The sequence below is a fragment of the Centropristis striata genome, chromosome 7 (genome assembly GCF_030273125.1).
Source record: "Centropristis striata isolate RG_2023a ecotype Rhode Island chromosome 7, C.striata_1.0, whole genome shotgun sequence".
NCBI classification, from domain to species: domain Eukaryota; kingdom Metazoa; phylum Chordata; class Actinopteri; order Perciformes; family Serranidae; genus Centropristis; species Centropristis striata.
Genome location: NC_081523.1, coordinates 24,784,134 through 24,804,816, shown reverse-complemented (window position 1 = coordinate 24,804,816; position 20,683 = coordinate 24,784,134). Strand labels below are relative to the sequence as shown.

Here is a 20,683-nt window from a genome sequence, read left to right as displayed (position 1 = left end):
TTAACCAACCTCACACCTGATGCCTAAACTTAACCAACCCAGCCAACCAAGGCATAAAGTACTAGCCAATCAGAGGCAGAGTAGGGCGGATAGGATTTGTAAATTGGCGGCTCTCTGTCGTGAGCAGTGACTTTGTAGATTGTTGTGATAATGAGGTTGCCAAGCAACCAGCGAAGTACAAGGTGCTATTTCTTTATATTAAGAGTTGTTGTTGTTTCTCTACGTACTGTATAACTGTGTCGATCTCATCCATGCTCAGCAAAAATATTGCTGTTATTTTTCTGGTTCAGGCTGAAGTGGGTGACGTCCCTGTTCTTCCTCATCTACAAAACTCTGAATGAGCACAACACCTGAACAAATCTCCACTGGACTTCACTAAACTGTCTTCCAGCCAGGACTGTCCCCAAATCGTTTAATGCAGCTTGTCAGCTTCAGATGATTTGCAGGTGAATGTCCACATTTCCTGCAGTTACAAAGTGGCTTGCCAGTAAGAAAATATCCCTACATAATGAAAACCAGACTGTATCTCTGAATCACTTTTGGATGCATCTTTGAGAAAACGATTACGTAAAGCAACACAAATCACATAAATGTTTTAAACTGGACAATTTTGATGAAAATATCGATTGCATGGGGAGCTTTGAATAGCGGTTCATACTGGGGCACTTGGAGTGTCGTGGGGTTTGGCGAAATGTAGACGAGGAACTTGTCCTCTGAACACATTACTGTTCATTCACTTAGTGAATTGAATAGCCCTGTCTGTTTCACTCAATCACCTGATACTCCCTTTGTGCATATTATAAAAAAGCGGATTATTACAAAACTAAAATAAACCATAAAAAGGAAATTCACATCTGTTCTTGCAATGACCCTGAACGGCTCAATTATGATTAACTTTAGAGAGAGATGAAACCGTGTGAGACAGGCATGAAGTTTCTACATTGACTTATATTATCTCACTAACTGTTTAAGTCATTTGATGAAGCAAAAACACCAAACATTCTGTGGTTCCAGCTGCTCCGGTGTGACTGAATAGCTTCGTATTTTTGGGCTGTTAGTCTGCAGAACAAAACATTTAAAGACATTACAATGGGTTAGGGGAAGTTTTCACTATTTTCTGACATTTTATCGACAAACCAAATAACTGACTAATTGAAAACATCATCATCAGAGTATTTGATCATGAAAATAATTATTAGTTGCAGACATGTGCCTTCTAATCCTAGAAGATTAGCCCAGACACAGGGTGAAACTGTCTAAACACATTGGTCCCGGTGGTCCTATTTTTAAGGCTTGTTAGGATTTACAAATCTAAACTGAGCTACAGAGTGTATTTTCCTGTTAGTGCAGTAACCAAACAATAAATGAATAAACAAATAAAGGATGTCTGTGCATGACTTACTAAGACAAACCATTTCTAGCATCAGTGCCACATTGTTATGGGCAGTGGTGGACACCGTCACACAAGTACAGTCCAGCCTATCTTAGCACGAACACCCGTATGCCAAAACTGCAGCTCGGCAGCCAGGAGGGGTCATAAGGTCAGCCGAGCTGAATCATGTTGAGTCAGCATGTGGTGAAAGCCCAAACACATCACCCTTAACCCCCCACTGTCCAGCCCACACCCAGACCAAGAGCCTCACTCATCAGCCTCCGCCGGTTCCCACCTTCAGACGTCTTTGAAGTGGAGAAAGCGTGCCAATTACTGATTGGACATAGGGGGGCGTCTCTAATAGAAACAAATATTATGTTGCTTGCTCATGTGTGGGAGTGGTTCAACACTGGAGAACGAGAAGCAGCTGGCATGAGGGTCATCTCGAATCTCACATTACACATACTGCTGAGGATCGGGCAGAAAGGACAGAGGAGGGGCTCATTTATGAATATGTTGGATGCACATGCTTGTTTGTTGTACAGAGTCTGAAAGACACTGGTTTAAGTTTCTTTTTATGAGTAAAAAGTTTTATAAATAAATAATAAATATACATAAATAAATAAAAACTGTCATAAATTATCAAGCAAAAAGGCCAAACATTCTTAGGGTTCAGCTCATCAAATTAAACTGAATATCTTGTGGACTCTTAGACGCAAAGCAAGTAATATGAAGCTCCTCTAAAGGGAACCTTTATATTAATTACATGAAAACAATCCTAAGTTTTAGCCCCCCAAAAAATAATTATTAGTGTCTATTAATCAATTATTGTACAGTCAGCCGATTAATCATTTGGCTTATAGAATGTCAGCAAATAGCAAAATGTCACAAGTTCCCAGCACAACTACCAACTAAAAATTTATATCAATTCATCTGCTGATTATTATCCAAATTATTTTAAAGAGTTTGGTTCATGAAAATAGTGAAAAATGTCCATCCCAGTGTCTCAAAATCCAACATGGTTTCTTTAAATGTATGTCAAATATATATACAATACAATATTTGTTAAATGTCAGTCAAAACCCCAAAGGTATTCAGTTTAAAATTAAAGAACACCGGGACAGCATTTTTAGCAGTTTATGAGTGAGAAATTACTTAAATAATTAATCGAATATCAATATAGTTGGCTTGCTCATTTTTCTGTCTATAAAACTCTAATTCCCAGAGCCCATGGTGACATCTTGTTTGTTTCTGACAAATACAAAACCAAAAAGATATTCAGTATACTATCACAGACCACTAAGAAAGAACAAAAATGTTCACTTTTGCAAAGCTGGAACCAGATTATTTGCTGCATCTTTGCTTCAAAAAGAACTAAGGATTCATTAAAGTTAATGATTAAATTACCGGTAATTGATTAATTGACAAATCGTTCCAGTTCTAATACACATTAAGCTGTGCACTTAAAAATCTGACACAAATTCAATAAGAAATTAATATGTTAGCTTTACGTGATTATGATATTCTATAATACACAGACTGGAGAGATAAAAGACACTGGAAACCACACAGGACCATGTAGGAGACAAAAACTTTTAAAATAAATTAGAAAAAGAACTGTGTTCTTGCAGCTAGTGAATAAAAAGAAGTGTAAGCAAACACAAGTAGCAAGCTTTTTTTTTATCCGCTATGCAAACACAACACTTAGCAGCTAGACACTTCCTAAAACTACCCAGCACTGACAGGACTGAGGAGTCCTCTTAAGAGGCTTAGTCTCTATGGAAGAGAGTGTTAATGAATGAAATACTATTTAGTGGATGATACATAATAAAGCCTCTTGTCTGGCACTCTTCAAAGACCAACATCCTCTGACCCACTACTCCAAACTTGAGCCGAGAGATTTTTTGCATAAGCGCGCCGTATGAGAGGGCAACCAGACAAAACAGACACTTAAGTTGTCTATGTGCGAAGGAGGGAGGAAGGGTGGGAGAGGAGGATGAGAGGGAGAGGAAGGGGGGTGGGGTGGTGAATGTGGTCTGCTCCACTGTAGGTCACTCTGTGTCTGAGGCTAGACAGGCTTAGAGAATATACACCCCTGTACTGCAGACTTAAACTGCTTGTGCTAAATATATCCTCATAGTTGGGATAGCTGGATTTTTATTGTGGTTCTGTGTCTTCATTGTCCTACACGATTATTTTCTTGCAACTGCCAAATGTGAAACCAAATACCTGCCTGAGGTCGCAGTAGTTGAGGATACTTTGTCCAATGACACTCGCAAAACACATTTAATTCTGCGGAAATTGAGTTCTCAAGTGGTAATAAGCAAACTTCCGTTTTCATAGCTCTACCTGAGATCTTGGGTTAAGCAACTTCCTTTGACTGATTTCTGTGTCAGGGAATTTTCTGATATCTTTGCATGATAAATCGTGAATGACAGACTCAGGTTCTTTCAATCTGAAATCGATTTGGGCCTTTGAAAACAACCAACAACCTGCCTTTATACTCAACAACGTTGCTGCAATCAAACCCCACATCTTTTGTCCAGATGTGACGTTACTTGCCAAGCAAGCAATGTGCTCCAAATTCGCAAGAAACCAAAAGATTTCAGATTAGCAAACTCAACATGCCAAGCATCAAATGGTCCTACCAATTTAATACTCTCTTCCTCTCCCAGTCTACCTCCTTCCTTCCCCCTTGAATCCCCACACTCTAATAACTGTCCTCCTCTGTCTCATAAAACCCTAGTGCCTTTAGAGAACTCTATAACAAGGTTTCACAAGCGCTTTAAGATTATGGTGTTGTCTTTATGTGGAGAGAGGGAGTGCACTTGGCCACGGCTGAAGCAGGAGCAGACGCTCAGACACTCAGGCAAAAGAGGCAGATATTGTATTAACGCATATTGAAGCAGCTGCTGAGGTTATAACCACAGTTGTTTCAGCAAAAGGCCAGAGAGTAAAGCGAAGGCCTGACTCTAATTGAAGGAGGTCGCAGACATTCCGTGTAAAGCCGTGTATCAGTGGCCAGCCAGCCGGACCCTGGGAGCTGCCCAGCATGCTTAATCAAACAGTAATTACAAACAAAAGCAGGTCCGCATGGGCACTGTAGGGAACAGCTTTGGGCACTGGAGCTCCATCACGCAGGTCTTTTTATTTGGCATTACTGCTGAAATTCAGACAATGCCTTCAAAGTTTTGTCCATACAAATCTCAAACTTTAAACAGATTTGTCATTTTTGTTAGCTTTTAAATACGAGGAGACAGGAAAGACATGTCAGTCAAGATCCACAGTCGGGCTGCAAGAAATGACTGTTGTCAATATTTAATCTACCGTTTATAGTCTAATTAACAGATGAATTGTTCCGTCAGTAAATTATCAGAAAATACTTCAGGAGGACTCCTTTTTTTCCTAAGTCTATGATGACATCAAGTTTTGTGTTCCGTCCGACCAACAGTCCAAAATCCAGACATTAATTTACTAGCAGATAAGAAAAACAAAAGCAGCAAATCCTCATACTTTAGAAGCACAAACTCAGGAATGTTTTAATTCGGGCAATACCTTTATAACACCAGTCATTATTTTCAACTCATATTTTGTTTTGTATTGACCATTATATGCTCTACTCAAATCCCCAGAACCGTGAGACGGATAAGGGTGTGGTGGAGCAGAGCAAAGTGTCGATCAGTAACATAGATGAAGTAACGTTGCTTGTGAAGCAATGTCTGGGAAATTCTTTACTTTTTTTTATACACGCACTGGCCTGATCTGGCAACTGGCCGGTTGTATTTACTGGCAGACAGAGTAAAATAATCATTACTTTGGAGTTGTTATTCTGTAAACTTTGCAAATAGTCCAATACTTTGTTGTTTTGCCTCCACTGAGGAACATATATCTAGCTCTTAAGCTTCTAAATGCTCCACTATGCTCACCAGCTATTTGCTACCTTTGTCTATCTGCTGTTCACTGCAGAACAGGTAGCATGTGGTGGGTTTTGAAGAGCTTTATTGCTGAAAAAAAAACCTGCCTGCCGTAAAACCAAAACAATAAGCTTAAAAACATGAAAAGTCAGGTACTACTTCTCTGTGGCTATATCTTGACAGGCTTAGTCATTTGATCCACTGTTGTTGTAAAAACATTGATTAAAGCCACTTTAATGACTGACCCAAACAGTTACCCATTATTTTTTGTTTGTGGTCCCCTGTAAAATTGTTCAAAAATACCATGAAAAAACCATCTTCCCTGGATTAGTTCACATTTTTGTCCCACAGGAGATTCTTGCCCTTCATAGCTTAAATTTGCCTGTAATAGAGAGGGCCAAACAAACTGTGGAGATGCAAGTTCCTGCAAGGTTTGCATTTTTTGGGACAGACGAGAACTAAGGACAAGATAATGAGTGTCACACAAACATTCAGACAGAGTTTTTGGAGTGAATTCAAAATATCATTTACCCAGGCCAAAATGCAACCTCATCTAAATGAGGTTATTCAGAAATGTTCACTATACAACAAGCGGCACACCACATTCTCCTCGGGCTGCTCGAGAGAGACAGCGTGCGAACCCAGCATAACCTCTCAGTGGATCGAGACCTTTGTTTGATTGGTCTAACCAGAAAGCAATTCACACTTATTGACAGCCTGATGAATGACTAGCGTGCTGACATACGCTGAATGCCCAAAAGGGAGAGTGCTCTCATTGCCCTCTTCCATGTGAGACGGAGACCACTGTACTGTAAACAGCTGAGGGCCTCTCTTTTTGGCCTGTCTGGGTGAGCATTAGAGTACTTCCCGCCGCCGCCAGCAACAGCATGCCACAAAGGAACCTCTGTGGCCGACAACACTGAAGTGGCCACTGTCTTTTTCGTGAGTCTCAGGGTGTCTCACAAACTTTTTTCCATGCAAGCTTCTTTTCTTTCACCCCCTCCCCATTTTTTAGAGGCCCTTTTTTTCCTCTCCTCTGCTGTTCCTCTCAGTGGCCCCTACTGAGAGGACAGAGACAGACACTCCGCCCAGCCAAAGGTTTGTCTGCCAGTATGGTCAGCTTTGGTCTGGAACAAAAGCGCACTGACGCTGCCCACACACAGCAAACCCCCCCAAACAAGTCCACAACAGACTCCCACATTCTCCCCAAATTCCCTCTTTCTCCGCTATCTCCTATCTCCTTCGTCTTTTAATGACAAAGCACTCACTTCAAAGTCACTCCTTTGTTTTGTACAGTTGGTACACTGCTAACCTTGGACACTTCAAATGCATCCTTATTGCTGTTTAGGCTGTGCTTTAGACACCAAGGACCCCGTCTGATGAAAGATAAAGCTAAATACAGCTGGACCACATAATTCATAGAAAAGGTAATGCTGACTCTGTAGTCACCCATTGACCTGTAAATGAGCTTTGATTACACATTTTTAATTAAATTCTGCTCTCCAAGTGCTTTTGGAGCTATGCTGTGTGCCCAAGCCACAGCAGTTGACAAGTGTAAGACTGCTTGCAGAGTCCTGAAGTCAGGAAACAAAGCCACAAAAGTAATCTCCAACTGCTAGGGTAAATGGACAAAAATACAACATTTCAGCTTCATAGGGAAATCATTTAAGTCATTAGGTTACAGTCGGCTTTTTAAGGTTACTTTCATAAACATGTCATGTTAATCAGGGTAAGGGACCAGAAAAGTCTATTTTTTCCTGTAAAAATGTATTAAATAAAGATGATTTCTTGGCAATGTATTTAATCTGAAGGGTTGCAAATAATGATCATTTTTGTTTGATTACTACTGTATGGAAACACCATTGTGTGCCCATTGCAGTTCCTCAGAGCACAAGATGATCTTTAAATTGCTTGTTTTTTATGACCAACAATTCACCAAATCATTGAGTTTCTGCCCTGGTCATGTGTCACCATGTGAAGTGTCATCTACATTTCAAAAGTGTCTTTAACCGTTGCAGATCCTGCTTTTGATTTCAGTTGTAGAAACTGAAAGCGCATTTTGATCAATTTTAGACTTTTGATTGGTTTTGACAAGCCTATTATTCACTCATAGCTGAGCCAACTCTCGATATTCAAGTTGCAATGTGGGGGAAAAAACAAGGAAAGAGCAGGAAGGATCAGTTTTTTTAACCATCATTCTGACAATGTGAAAAGTGCTTTGTTGTACTTGTTTGCTCATGTTTTCATCATTGAGCAGTATGCACAGTGCAGTAAGAACAGCTACAATGCTGAAGATGAGGAAAACAAATAATTCTGGACAAAATCACCAACTAATCTGCATGTCATGAGCACCAAATGTAATATTATGCTGCCTCGAGGACAATGGAGCACAGATAACTTACTCCGATCAGCCTGCTGTTGTGAAGGCCAACAAAGATTCTTCCAGCAGCTGTCAGAGCTTTCAGACTGCAGCAATATAAATCACTACAGTTACTGGAAATGATGACTGCCAGTATTCAGTCACTGGGTTGTAAATGTGTAAAAACCCTCAACCTCACATCTATTGATGATTTTTCTTTAAAATAATTAAAATACCAAGCAAAAAGCTGAAGGTTTTACAAGGTTACATTTTCAGTTTTTGTTGAAAATGTTAAAGAGACAACACCACAAAATGTACAATATAGGTATGGATTCATTAATTATCATAAAGTTTTTTTGTTGGTCCATTTTCTAAAATTGTTGCTTTTGCAATTTTAAATTAAAGCTGATCTATATCATTGTCACATTTAACTAATTTTGACTTAAACTCAATTAAGTAAACTGTTCAGTAGTTGGAGAAACTTTTTTAAAAACTTGCCACCAAAAGTTGGGATGAGTACAAAAAAAAGGATTAACGGGAGCTGTGAGCACACACAGAACTACCACTGATAACTTTTGCCATTATCGTCATATTGCTACAAAAGCCTACTGTCTAACACAAGCTCATTTTGGCAGCAGATTAGGAGTTTTTTTTTATAATTTTTCCAGGGAGGTAATTGGGAGGCAGTAGATCAGACAAACATCAATCTGTGTGTCACGTTGACCGAGGAGGGATCCTTACCAATTTCTCATCAACAGTAATAAGTTGCGTGTCTTGTCCTGGTTTCTCTGCCAGCCTCGATGTTGATGTGCTTATAGACCTGAAAACCATTAGATCGACATTACACGCAGAGCACAAACAGCCAAAGGCAGACAACAAACAAAGAAGTAAATTACACAAACAAGTTGCTCCTGCAATCACTGACTATCTTGGAGGAAGCGGTGGGGCGAGGATATAGAGAAAAGGAAGAGACAAGGAGGGAATCCCCCCCGCCACCTATTAGTTCTGTCTGGTGAATCTCTGGCAGACTCTCGCTCTCATCCTAATGACAGGACGTGCTTAATGTTGGCTGTGGTCAACTGTCAGGCGAGGACTGTGTAGCTCTTTGTGAATGTGCAGCCGTGTCCTGTCACAAAACAGCAATGTGCGGTCATGGATCAGCCCATGAAGGGCTATTCCAGATAATCACATTCATGATAATGCCGGAAAAATCGCAATTTTACATTTATTTCAAACGATGATGATTTTTACTGGAAGACGTACGTTATCTCAGATTTCAATTAAAAGCATGAGGAAAAAAACTAAAACAGCAACTATGATTTCTGGTGTTAATATTCATGTTAACATTCGGTGTAATAAAATAAAAAGTCTGATGAAGTTTGGATCGGCAAAATGTACAGTAGATGTATGTGCTGTAACAATTGGTTCTTCACAACATAAATGAATGATTGAAAATGACTAGATTATTCCTCTTATAATTGATTATTAATTTTAGTCTTTTAAATGGCAAATAGTTGTTGGTTTCAGCTTCGTAAATGAGAGCAGTTGTCTCATTTTTACGTTTCATGGTTCCACAAATTAAATACTTGGAGGTTCTGATTGATGATCAGCTGAAGTGCATCATTTTACAAGGTTACCTTTAAATTTGACAAAAAACTGTTTATGCAAAACATCAAAGACGAATTGATTGATAAATTAATAATTGTAATATTTTTAAGTTTTATTGAAGCTTGTTTTTTTGCTCTTCAAATGGGAACCATGTGTTAGCCAACAAACTGTGTTATCAAAAAAAGGCATCCATTCCTTATCATCAGTATGAACTCATATTTAGGCCAGGAAACATTTAGTTGACTTCTTGATTAAGTGATCAACAGAAAAATGAATGCCAATTAATTGAATAATTAAGTAATCTTTGAAATCATTTTTCATTCAGAAATGGTAGAAAATGCCATTTTCAGCTTCTGAAATATAGAGATTTACTGCTTTTCTCTATTTTATACCATAACTGAGTAACTAAGTAACTAATTAAGTAACTTTTGACCAACAAAACAAGACATTCAAAGACGTCACTTTGGATTTTGAGAAAGTGTGATTTTCACTGTCTTCTGATATTTTACAGAAGAAATGATTAATTGATTAATTGAGAAAATGAACTGCGGATTAATGGATAATGAAAATAATCGTTAACTGCAGCCCTTATTAAACCTGTCATTTATTATTCATCTTGGACAATATATCATTGTTAAATTGTGATAGCTAAGTCACTTGTATCAATTGTATAATGTGAATAAAAAGTATCACATTATTTTATTCTATGAGGCAAACAAAAACTTCAACATAAACTGACTTTCTAAATGCATTTATGCAAGCATTGGGTCACACCATAGTAAACAACTGAGTATGTATATGTATTTCAAAAGGGGACCAACTGATGTCTGCCAGGCCACATACTTACTTAGAGCTGAAATTTACTGACAAAATATAGCCTTATAATAATACTGTGGCTAATGTTATTGCCACAGAGGCCTTTCCCACCACATTCTTCTACATTAAAGGTATTTACAGGTATTTACTGGTCATCTCATTCATCTTACAAAAGCTGTCATATTAGATTGAAAAACAAACACAAAAACAACAAAACATCTTATCTCATGTCATTTCATTATTTTCTATTAGTTTCACCTGTCATGTTATAATCCAGGTCATGTGATTGCCTCGTGATGTCTGCTGTTACTAAATGGCTTTCTTAAAGATTTAGACATATATGAGTATTATATTTTTTGATCGTTTAATATATAGAGCAAGTAGTCATCACTTTTTCCAAGTATAGATCTTGTCACCAATCCATTTACTGCAGCTGATTTCTGGTATTAGTCTGAACAGATGCAACTTCAAGAGATATTACTATTGTGTGCAGTTCACAAAACGAGCTTTAAAAGTAAAGCACGTAATATGTCCAATAATGTCATATCTTAAAATAAACTAGTTGCAACAAATAATGTAGATGTCTGTTTCTGCAAGAAATGCATTGTGACTTCATTTATTTTTAAAGCATCGACTGTGGTGTGTTATTTTGATGCTAGTTGTTAGCTTCCTTACAACCTACAGTTCAGTGTAAGGTTAGCCATGTTGAAATTAGCAGTGCAGACTCAGACAGTAACACTGGTCATTTCCGGCGAGGTCTGTTATTAAATCAAGTTCCCGTCTCGCCAGATATTAGTCATGGTATGCAGCACATGTTGTGAGAAACGTTTAATTGCGTTAGCTCCTAAACTGATTTCTAGCCAGACTAGCAAGACCTAGCATTAGCCAATTAGCTGGCTAGCCGAGTGCTGTAAGGACACGGGATATCATTGACATTAGCTCGCAGCCTCGTCACTTTTGAAACTACACGTGTGAGCAAGAACATGGTAGACTGTGTAAACGTACATCTTGTGCACAATTAATATACTTTATTTCAGTGTTTTATGCTTAAACGCTGGTTAGCTTACAGCCACTTGCTAGCCACCTGTGAGACACAAACGGCCTCCTTGCTTCGTCTTTAGTCGACTTAAGAGTTAAATGTTTCAAACAAAATTACTCACAGAAACACGAACTGATGTAAAACTAAAAAACAATCAATATGGAATTACCTGATAGGATTCAGGGCCAATTTATAGGCTGCATTGACCACAGATAAACGTCCCAAGCCGAGAAGTGACATTGAAGACGCCATGATTGTTGTCAACAATGACGTACGGAGACCGCGAAGGAACAAACAGTGCGAGCGGGGAGCGGAGACAGCTGGCAAAGTGATGGAGGACTGATGCCAGCGGCTAAAATTACTTTACATGGATGCGTTACATGCAGCGGGACATGTCCAGACATATCTAGCGTCTATTTGTGCCGCAGATGTTTGTTTCATATCAAAAATAACGATGAGGATGGTGTTAATGGAAAGAAAGTCAGCACATCCAGGGGAATTAACATTTGCTTCATACTGGAAGCTTATATTTCTTCTTTTCCTTTACTCAGTGTATGCTTGATATGACTATAACGAAGGCTGCTATGTAGCTATCATATTCAGGTTAAGCAATACTGTGTTTCATAAAAAAAGGTGGATTTTCAAAATAAAATTTGATTCCCATATTGTTATACCTGTTTTTAATGCTTATAATAGAATTAAAGGGTTCTTCCATCTGATGTTTTTAAAGTAGTCTGGGAAAAATGCACATGCATATTCATAGTTTAAGGAGGGATTATAGGTACATTATTCGATGTACTACAATACATGTAATCTCATTTGTTTGTTTGATCAAGGTTTTTATTGCAACATACTGTATTAGAGGGGATTTTATAAAATACTTAATCTGGGCATATGTAATTTTCAATATTGATAAGTATCTTGATACAGTATTTTTTTGCATATCAGTTCAGAAACTGCTTATGGCTAATATTTGTTTTTGACTCATCCAATTAAATAAAATAGTTACTTCATTACATTGATGCAAAAACCATAGAGAGTCAATAATCTAATACACAGAGGTATAAAATGATTGATTCCATTGTATCTCATCTCAGAGAATATAATCATTCAGTCAATCAATTTGCTATACCCTCTACTGTATGTGGGTCTAAAAAATGATTAAGGTCTAACATCTCTGTTGAATTGAACCCATGCTTTAACATTTCACATGTTTAACTACATGTTATTCACAAATCAATAATACAGCAGAGTCAGAAGAAGTATAAGGAAAAAAACTTTTATTGTTTCACTCTTCATATCTGTACAAATACCATCAAACTTTGTATGTACATATGACATTTACATAAAAAATACAAAACTATATATTCATAACAGAATTTTGTATTTCTCTTGTGATGTTTGAAAATAAAAATGCATTCTGAGAAAAAAAAGAAACAAACGGATGAAGTCTGATATAGTGTCGAGTACTGCAGTACGTTAGTCCTATTTTAGCTCTGCGAGAGCAATATGGAGCACATTGGCAAGAAGACAGCACACAAATGTTAATGGCACATTGTTTCCAAAATAATCAAGTATCGTCCAAAACTTACCACTGCTCTAATGTGGTGAGACAAAATAAATGCTATTGAATAGATTCTAAAGTTGTTGTCTCCATGTGGAAACAAATCTAAAGGGCTAAAACTGGAAGAGTAACCAAAAAAAGAAGAAAAGAAAAAACAAATGGCTCTTTTTTTCTCTTCCATTTCATCACTGTTGTGTTGCAACTTTTACGATCCTCTTTTGCAAAACCATTGAGATAATCCCTTTGGTCAGTTATTATGAGTTGTAAACAAACCAGAAACACTTCTGTACATAAAATGATTGATATATTCCCAATAAATAAACACACAGCCTAAACATGCATTTACGTATGTGTGACATAAACATCTGTGATAGAGATTTGACAGAAACAAGCAGATTTTTACAGCTCAGGGAATGCAATTTACAGCTTGTAGAGGACTTATACTTACACGGTAACATGACAAATAAATAACACTGCTTCTCTTTGGACAAATATATTTCTTCATGATAAAAAAAAGAAAGTAAAAGGGACAACAACAAAAAAAGGGGGGAAATGAGTGGTAACACAATATATCATGGTAGATAGTAAGCCTGACATTGTAAATGTATAAATTATAAAACACAAAAAAGTATAAATAAACATCTAGCAGACTGAACTATATGTATACTTCCTTTTTCTTTAAAAAATAAATAAGCATACACATAATGTACAGTATGGACATGATTCCTTGCCCTAGGACTGTTCCCCTAGTGATGGAGGCCTATCCATCCAGTATAGAAGATATATGGACATAGGCCATGTAGTCTGAGTCCTCATCTTCCTCATCCTCCTCCTGGTCTTCTGTAATGGCTATATGGGAGAATATATGGTAGCTGTTGTATGAATATGGACCACAACAGCGCAGAATATCACTGAAAAAAGCTCACAGCAAAGCCACAGGCACACAGCTTCCCTTCTGTGTGTGTGTCTGTGTGTGTGTTTTTGCATGTGTGTGTGTGTGTGTGTGTGTGTGTGTGTGTGTGTGTGTGTGTGCATGCGTGCACGTGTGCATGTGCGTGTGTGTGTGTGAGGAAGGGTCTGTGTGACTTGGCATCAACAATTACTGTGGCATTCTCAATTATGCAACTGCCATTTACATAATCTAGCAAGTCAGGGCTGCAACAAGAGAAAAAAGTGGGATGGTGGAAACGAGGGGTGCATGGGAGGTTGGTGAGGGGGGTCACAAGGTGGGTTAGGGGGACTGGGTGGTTGGTAAAGGGGGCGCACTGGGGCTGACGGTTCCAGTGGCTCGGGTCTCTTTTGGGCAGATTCCTGAAAGCAGACACACAAAACACAGAAAAGTGCTCTTGTGTTCCTCGGATTTGCTAGTTTCTTTGCTCTGATTGTTATTTTCTGGCTCAAACATACAGGGAGGGAGGACTCTGTGTCACAGCCTGGCCTTAGCAAGCAGGTCAGAGATCATCAACACAGTTCTGAGGTATTTTTCTTTTCTTTTTACAGAAGAGATTGGACATGTTAAAAAAAACTTTAAAAAATAAAAGCACACAAGCTCGAGCAAGAGTGACAATACAAAAAAAGAAGGAAAAAAACAGGCAGTCCCTCATCAATCCAAATGGATTTGTCATTTCTGATACATATTCTGGTAGACAACACATTCACTGGAAACAGCACGAACAATAAAAGTTAGCTGGTATTTTTTTTTTCTTTTTGAAGATGAGATGAGAAATAAGAGAGTGTGGTTCTACAAGCTATTCTGCACACTGTAAAGTATCACATTTATATTTAGCTCATGAGGTGATCATAAAGTTGGTCCGTTGGATTCTGCTGCATACCTTAGGCACATCACATGAAGGTACTCAGGCAGGAGAGAGAAACTAACGAGGAGACACTCTTCTACATAACAACTTGGAATGTAAATTCTATACTCCCTTAAGGCTATTTGTTCAATTTTGATGGTTTACCCCCAGATATGTGAGCACATGATCATGTCACTTCATTATCACTAACATGGCACCAATGTTACAATCACCTTATGCACATCATATATTCAAAAGTATTCTGTTCTTATTGACATGTTGGCAGTGTGGTGTATGTCACAAGAGGCAGTGCATTTTAAATTGATTGATTACAGCCAAAAGCAAAAGCAAAAAATAATACAAAAACACAAATAAACCATTAACATGAAATTAGCAATGTGACCATGGAATTTACAAGCTGTAAAGATATGACCACTGTCATAAAAATAAACCATTACTGATAAAAAACAAAAAAAACAAACTGCATTTCAGATTTCAGGCAACCCGCTCCTGCAGATCACTAGCATGACTCAACTAGACTTTAAATATCAGGATTGTTCCACTGCAAACAAAATTAGTCTCCTTTATTATTATTTGCGTTAGTTTAATGAAGTTAGCTTTTCAGAGACTCTTACATGGAGTCTGCTCATATATATTTATGCTTTTTTTCATGTATCTCTCTGTTATTTTGTTTTGCAGAAGAATTGAAAAAAAGTTAAATAAGAAAAAAAAAATAGAAGAACAAAGAACAAAAGCCAGCGACAAAGACAACGTCATGCAAGTTCTTCTATTCCCAAGTCCTTTCTGCTTGCTTAAGCTGTGCTTGGTGGTGTGGCTGGGTGGGATTTGGGGGGAAAAGTTGGGATGGGGGAGCACTTTCAGGGGAGGTTTTGTTGGGGAAGCAACATGGAATATTGTCTTTTGCTTGGAGAGGGAGGAGGGTGTTGTTGTTTAATTTCTTTTGCTCATATTTTGCTTGTTATCTACTTACAGTTGCAAGATCCCGAGTGCTTGACTTCCAGCAGCACCCCCATAGAACAAGCAGCCTGCTTCATGGCACATTCACTGGGATATGTGGTGTTGTCGCTGGCACACACCGCCTCATCCGTCCTGCTCTCTGGACAGGTCTCATCACACAGCGAGCAGCGTCCCCTGCTCATCCGAGCATCCCAGAGACACTTCTTCCCCACACTGCACTGGATGTCCTCACATGACTTGGCCTCTAGAAGGAGAGATAAAAAAGAAGTGAGCACAGGGGAAATCTTTGATTAGATGGATTATCATGAATGCATTTCAAGCAGGATCAGATGACTGCTGGGTTTCTGGAGAACTAAGCTAAGGAATAAAAAACTAAATCCTGTTTTATAGGGTCAGGATCTTGTGGCGGGGAAACATAAAGTCATGTTTTAGTTTGCATTCAAGACTGACTGCCTTCTGGATAAGAATCCATCTGACTCAAATATTAACTTGAAGCATGTCTTCATGGCCCCCAGCACTCCCCTGTTTTGCTCTCTTTCTCCCTCCCCCTCTACTTCCCTCTCTCCCATATGGGATAGTGCTGCCAACATCAGGAAATAATAAGATGTCTATCATTTCTTGAGCAAACACAAGCAACTACCAAATACACTCTCTCTCTCTCTCTCTCTCTCTCTCTCTCTCTCTCTCTCTCTCTCTCTCTCTCTCTCTCTGTCAAGACCCCCTCCTCAGTGGAATGTTGGCAAAAATGAACAGTGAATAACTGCAGAGCTGGAAGAAAGTGCACTGAAACAATATTCAAAGTGAGTGGCTGGAGGCGCTCTCGGGGAGTCTCACACTCTCACGTCTCTAGTTGCACACTTACTGATGCATTTTCCCTCATATGCCACTCCGATGGATCTGCCGAGGAGACAGGTTGCTCTTCTCAGGTGACACGCGCTGGCATAGATGATCCCGTCGTTTCCACACAAGTACTGCTCAGGCGACGTCACCTCGGGGCAAATCCGATTACACGTCACACAATATGCGTTATTTGTCTGGTCCACGACGCATGTGGAGCTGCCGGGGCACAGGACGTCACGGCACGTTTCTGTCGAGACAAAGAAATTGGAGGATTTTGTGAGGCGTGACACGGAATACAAGAAAAATAAGAACTGGATTCCCGCAGCTTGAAGAAATCTCATAAGAGAGCGGAATTTAAAAAATAATATTTACTTACTCTTGCACTTTCCCTGGTACTGCACGTCCAGATCGGGGTGGCCTTTACATTTAGCCTTCAGCAGTGCGCATTCGTCTTTGTAGGTCTTTCCATCTGAGCCGCAGACCGGTCCTTTCCAGGTGATGTTGGAGCAGTCTGGTGCGCACACGCAGCGCGGTTTGCTTCTTCTGTTCATCTTGCACCTCTTTCCAGGTCCACAGTCAACATTATCGCAGGTTTCTAAAACAGAAAGTCTGTGTTAGGTGACGTTGAGGGGAATTTTGGCCCTGTGCGTAAAATTACTGGTATAGTTTACGCACTTCGGCATGCGTAAATCAGATAGGATTTATTAGACGACATGACTGGGGATGTGTGTTAAGAGAAAACGTAGGGAAATGAGTGCACCTCCACCTTTGCAAGGTATGCAATTGGGAGCTCCGCCATTGAAGATCATCCACCTAAAGAGCGTGCTGTTGGGGACGTCCTCCTCGGTCCAGGATGTCCCCAGTCTTCCACTCCGGCAGCACTCCTCCCTGCTCATCCCCGGCATGTAGAGCACCTGGCACCTCCCGTTCTTCCCCTGCTGCAACCAGCAGTTCCCAGCTGTAAACAGAAAAACAAAAAAAAGCTCGAATGTCGCATGTTGAACGTCTGAAGCCGCTGACCCAGACGCACTAGACACACACGCAGCCCGTATTATCCGAGACGCTCCCTCCCTCCCTTTCGCCCTCCCGGCAGTATTTTGTCTGAATTTTTTTTTTTTTTTTTGCGAGACTGTTAACACTTGCCTATCCCATCTGTGACTGACAGCCCTTACAATGCAGCCACAAACCAAAAAAGTAAGAAGAATCTTTGGAGGGGGGGTTGCCCTTTATTCCTAGCCTCCTTGTTATCACTGGACAGAAAGTGGAGCGTCTAGACAGCGTTAAATAGCAGCCAATCTCCTTCAGAAAACCACGGTCTGTAGCTAAACACACCACCGTCTCCAACGCCTCAGAACAATATCCCAGACATGCACCCAGCAGACAATGCCTTGCTTATTAACAAACCAATGTAAAGTTTATTCTAAACATATAGAAATAGAAAAGCAGAACAGTTTTCCTATTTCTGTGGTAGAAAAATATGCTTTGATCCAGACAACAGCAGGATGTCTAAACCGACACAGACACACATGACATGAAGTGCTCATGAACTGGTGGATTCCTTAAATTGAACACAGATTTCTGTTATTTGAACAGTACGCTCCCGAGACAAATGTTATGTGCAAAAGTGTTATTTTGTTGTCATAACTAAAGATGTTAAATTGCAACCACAAAAAAATCATTTTTTGCGCAAAAAGCAGAGGGAAATGTATAAATAACACGCCCATAAACTCACAGTGGATATTCTGAAGTTTGTTGCAGGATGGATCGTGACACTCTTACAGAAAGTATGAGAATCTGTTCAGGTATTATGGAAAGCTGGCGCTGCCACCAAGCACGGCGTGGCGGCTTTAAGTGTGCGCGCCTGGCGAGGGCTGCAAAAAACTTGCCATATAGTCTCACTTTGAAGTGTCCCAAATGGCACCTGTTTTATGGTACGCTTTACGCACGCACTGTCTGATGCAGAGAGAGTTTTATCAGCGAGGAGAAAAAAGGAAACTCACTTTAAAAAAGTTTCTCGGATTGCAGAAAGCAAGTATCCGACACTCGGGCGCGTTTTGTGGCTGACAGCACGTCGGAGTTTGTGATAAACGGAAAGAATAAAAGAACATGGATGAAGAGAGCTTACCTTGAACTTTTTGATGTTCCATGAGGTGACAAAGCCATATGAACAAGAGAAAAAAGCCCGGGTGAAGGTGGTGTTTCAGCATCCTAAACATGATGGAGAGGCAAAGTGAACTACGTATTTGACACAGGCAGCGCAAAAGTAATCTGCTTAAGGTGGCAGTGTTGAATAAGTGTCAGTCTGAGAATGCAGCTCTTTTTAAATCTATAAGGGGTCTCGTTGACTGTCTCTGGTGGGCGGTCTCCTCTTCTGTGGGGGTGGGGAGATTTTTTTTTTCTTACCAAAGTTCTTTCAATCCCAATCAGGTGACATCGTTACAAGCAACTTTCTCTTTCCACAATATTCAAAGAATATGAAAATATTTCTAGATTTATGATACAACGGCACACTTTTATGGAATTATGCTGTTTTGCAGTGAATCAAAAGCAAACACACTAGATCAGACAACGTGTCACTTGATATGAATGTATGTTTTGATGGAGATTATTATTATTATGATTTATTTTAATCGTTTTTGTTTTTTCATCACATATCAGTTTGAGGCGGAGAGCTCGTTTTTACGCATGACTGGGGTATGCGTTTTAAATAATATCATATAATAACAATGACAATAATATCAATAATAATAATAATATAACAACAATAAAATAATAATCATAATGAAGGTCATTGTTCGTGATTTATCAAGGCCTTTATTACAGTATAATCAAACAGGCCCACAGCCAACATGGCTATCCGGACATACCACCAGACCTTCAAATTAAGGGTGCTACTTGTTGGTAACTGATATTTTTTCCACCAACTGCAGACAAAAGTGTAAATCTTTTGATGAGAGTTGCCTTTTGGAATATATATCCGAGTCCAGACAATAATAGAATTCATAGTAGTCCGCAGCCGCACTGCTAATATTAGAACAGACAGTTGTTTGGGTTTCTCTCCCGGGTCAAGCTTTTAAATATAATCAAACCTGTTTCCGAAGAGGCTTCAGACAGAGGAGCGGGGTGTTGCATTTCATTGAATGAAACACACACACACACACACACACACACACACACACACACACACACACACACACACACACACACACACACACTCTCTCCACTCACTGACGCACAGGCTGAACTCCGTCAGAAGTCCTTGCGCGACCTCTTCAGCGGAACTCTGGTTACAGCTCTCCAGAGCAAAGAGCAAAGTGTCTGCTGTGTGAATCAGACACCAGGGAGTTCATTGCCGGCCGGGAAGAACACACTGTAATCCCTTTTTAAAAAAAAAAAATTCCAGTCAAACAACACTTAGGTGGCGTTAATCTACAGAATATGAGAATACATGCAATCAGAACTCTACAATATTCCCATACATCCAGAGGTTTAAGTGTGGCTGTACAGAAACAAGAGTTATTCATTGATCATATGCATAACAAATATAGAGGAGCGGTCGTTAGGAATGGAAACTTCAGGTTCAGGCTCCCCTCAATACTGCCAGTAAAATATGCATAAAAAATGAAAAGGAGAAGGGCACACAAGTAAAATCAAAATGAGAATCTAAATATAAAATAGTGCAAGTTGAATGAAGGGGTAAAATATTCCAAAATAAAGTAATGAAAATTAGACAGCAATTGCATTTAATAAGATGGGTGTAGTAAATGTATGATATGCATAATCTTAAATATAGATTTGTACACATACATGTATGTCACACACACACACACACACACACACACACACACACACACGCACATATATATATGGGAACTTTATATTATTTTGTATTATCATGATAATGAAATTATAGCAAATAAATTAGAAGCTGATAATGCATATCCAAATCGTTCTTATAAACTCAACAAGCACAGTGATACAGTAGGTGTCGGTGGCTAGTCAGTAGTATTGAGTATGAAATACATTTACGAATCCGATCATCGGTTAAAACATTTGAATCTTTTATAAATACAAAACTGTGAAATTATTGGTTATTACATTAGTATCGGTCATGATTCAAAGCGTTATGGAAGTTGATGCCAATTTGCTTGTAGTGCTCAAAGTACCAAAAATACATTTGAAAAAGTCAACAGCAATGTCTCTTTCCAGAAATCATGACCCAGTTACTCAGGGTAATCCACAGACCTTTTGTGAGCAGTTTCATGTAGGAACTAATTTATTTTATTATAATTTGGTGCTTTGAGCACCACAAGCGAAGTGACGTCTATTTAAGAGAAGACAGACGGCTGTCTTCTCTACGGCTGATATCTCCAACACCCGGCAACTCACACAAAAAC

The 20,683-nt window shown here is 39.2% G+C and overlaps 2 protein-coding genes across 4 annotated transcripts in view; both read right to left on the bottom strand.

Moving 5' to 3' along the window:
• ndufs4 (NADH:ubiquinone oxidoreductase subunit S4) overlaps positions 1–11,425 on the bottom strand; it is a 17,128-nt gene extending 5,703 nt beyond the window's left edge. Inside the window, exons 1-2 of the mRNA XM_059337924.1 lie at positions 11,278–11,425; positions 8,387–8,465 (exon numbers count right to left, since the gene is read on the bottom strand). Of these exons, the coding sequence (XP_059193907.1) occupies positions 8,387–8,465; positions 11,278–11,360 (162 nt within the window). The 5' untranslated portion in view covers positions 11,361–11,425. The remainder of the gene's footprint in view (positions 1–8,386; positions 8,466–11,277) is intronic.
• Positions 11,426–12,467: 1,042 nt separating this feature from the next.
• fsta (follistatin a) lies at positions 12,468–18,523 on the bottom strand. 3 transcript variants are annotated; one of them, XM_059338137.1, is made up of 6 exons: positions 18,412–18,523; positions 17,047–17,244; positions 16,663–16,881; positions 16,309–16,533; positions 15,460–15,690; positions 12,468–13,521 (listed from the first exon to the last, which is right to left on the bottom strand). In XM_059338137.1, the coding sequence occupies exons 1-6, from the start codon at positions 18,500–18,502 to the stop codon at positions 13,433–13,435; spliced, it is 1,053 nt and encodes a 350-aa protein (XP_059194120.1). In that variant the 5' UTR covers positions 18,503–18,523; the 3' UTR covers positions 12,468–13,432. The 3 variants fall into 3 exon arrangements, with proteins under 3 accessions (XP_059194120.1, XP_059194121.1, XP_059194122.1); XM_059338138.1 differs by having other exon boundaries at positions 17,053–17,244; XM_059338139.1 differs by lacking the exon at positions 12,468–13,521 and having other exon boundaries at positions 15,452–15,690.
• Between the last annotated feature and the right edge of the window lie 2,160 nt (positions 18,524–20,683).

Bases quoted from the DNA above. Each gene is read 5' to 3' on its own strand.
- fsta (XM_059338137.1), bottom strand. From the start codon at position 18,502: ATGTTTAGGATGCTGAAACACCACCTTCACCCGGGCTTTTTTCTCTTG. The intron at 17,245-18,411 runs GTAAGCTCTCTT...TTCTGTTTACAG, and splicing joins GGAACATCAAAAAGTTCAAG to CTGGGAACTGCTGGTTGCAG. The intron at 13,522-15,459 runs GTAAGTAGATAA...TCTCCCATATAG, and splicing joins GCACTCGGGATCTTGCAACT to CCATTACAGAAGACCAGGAG.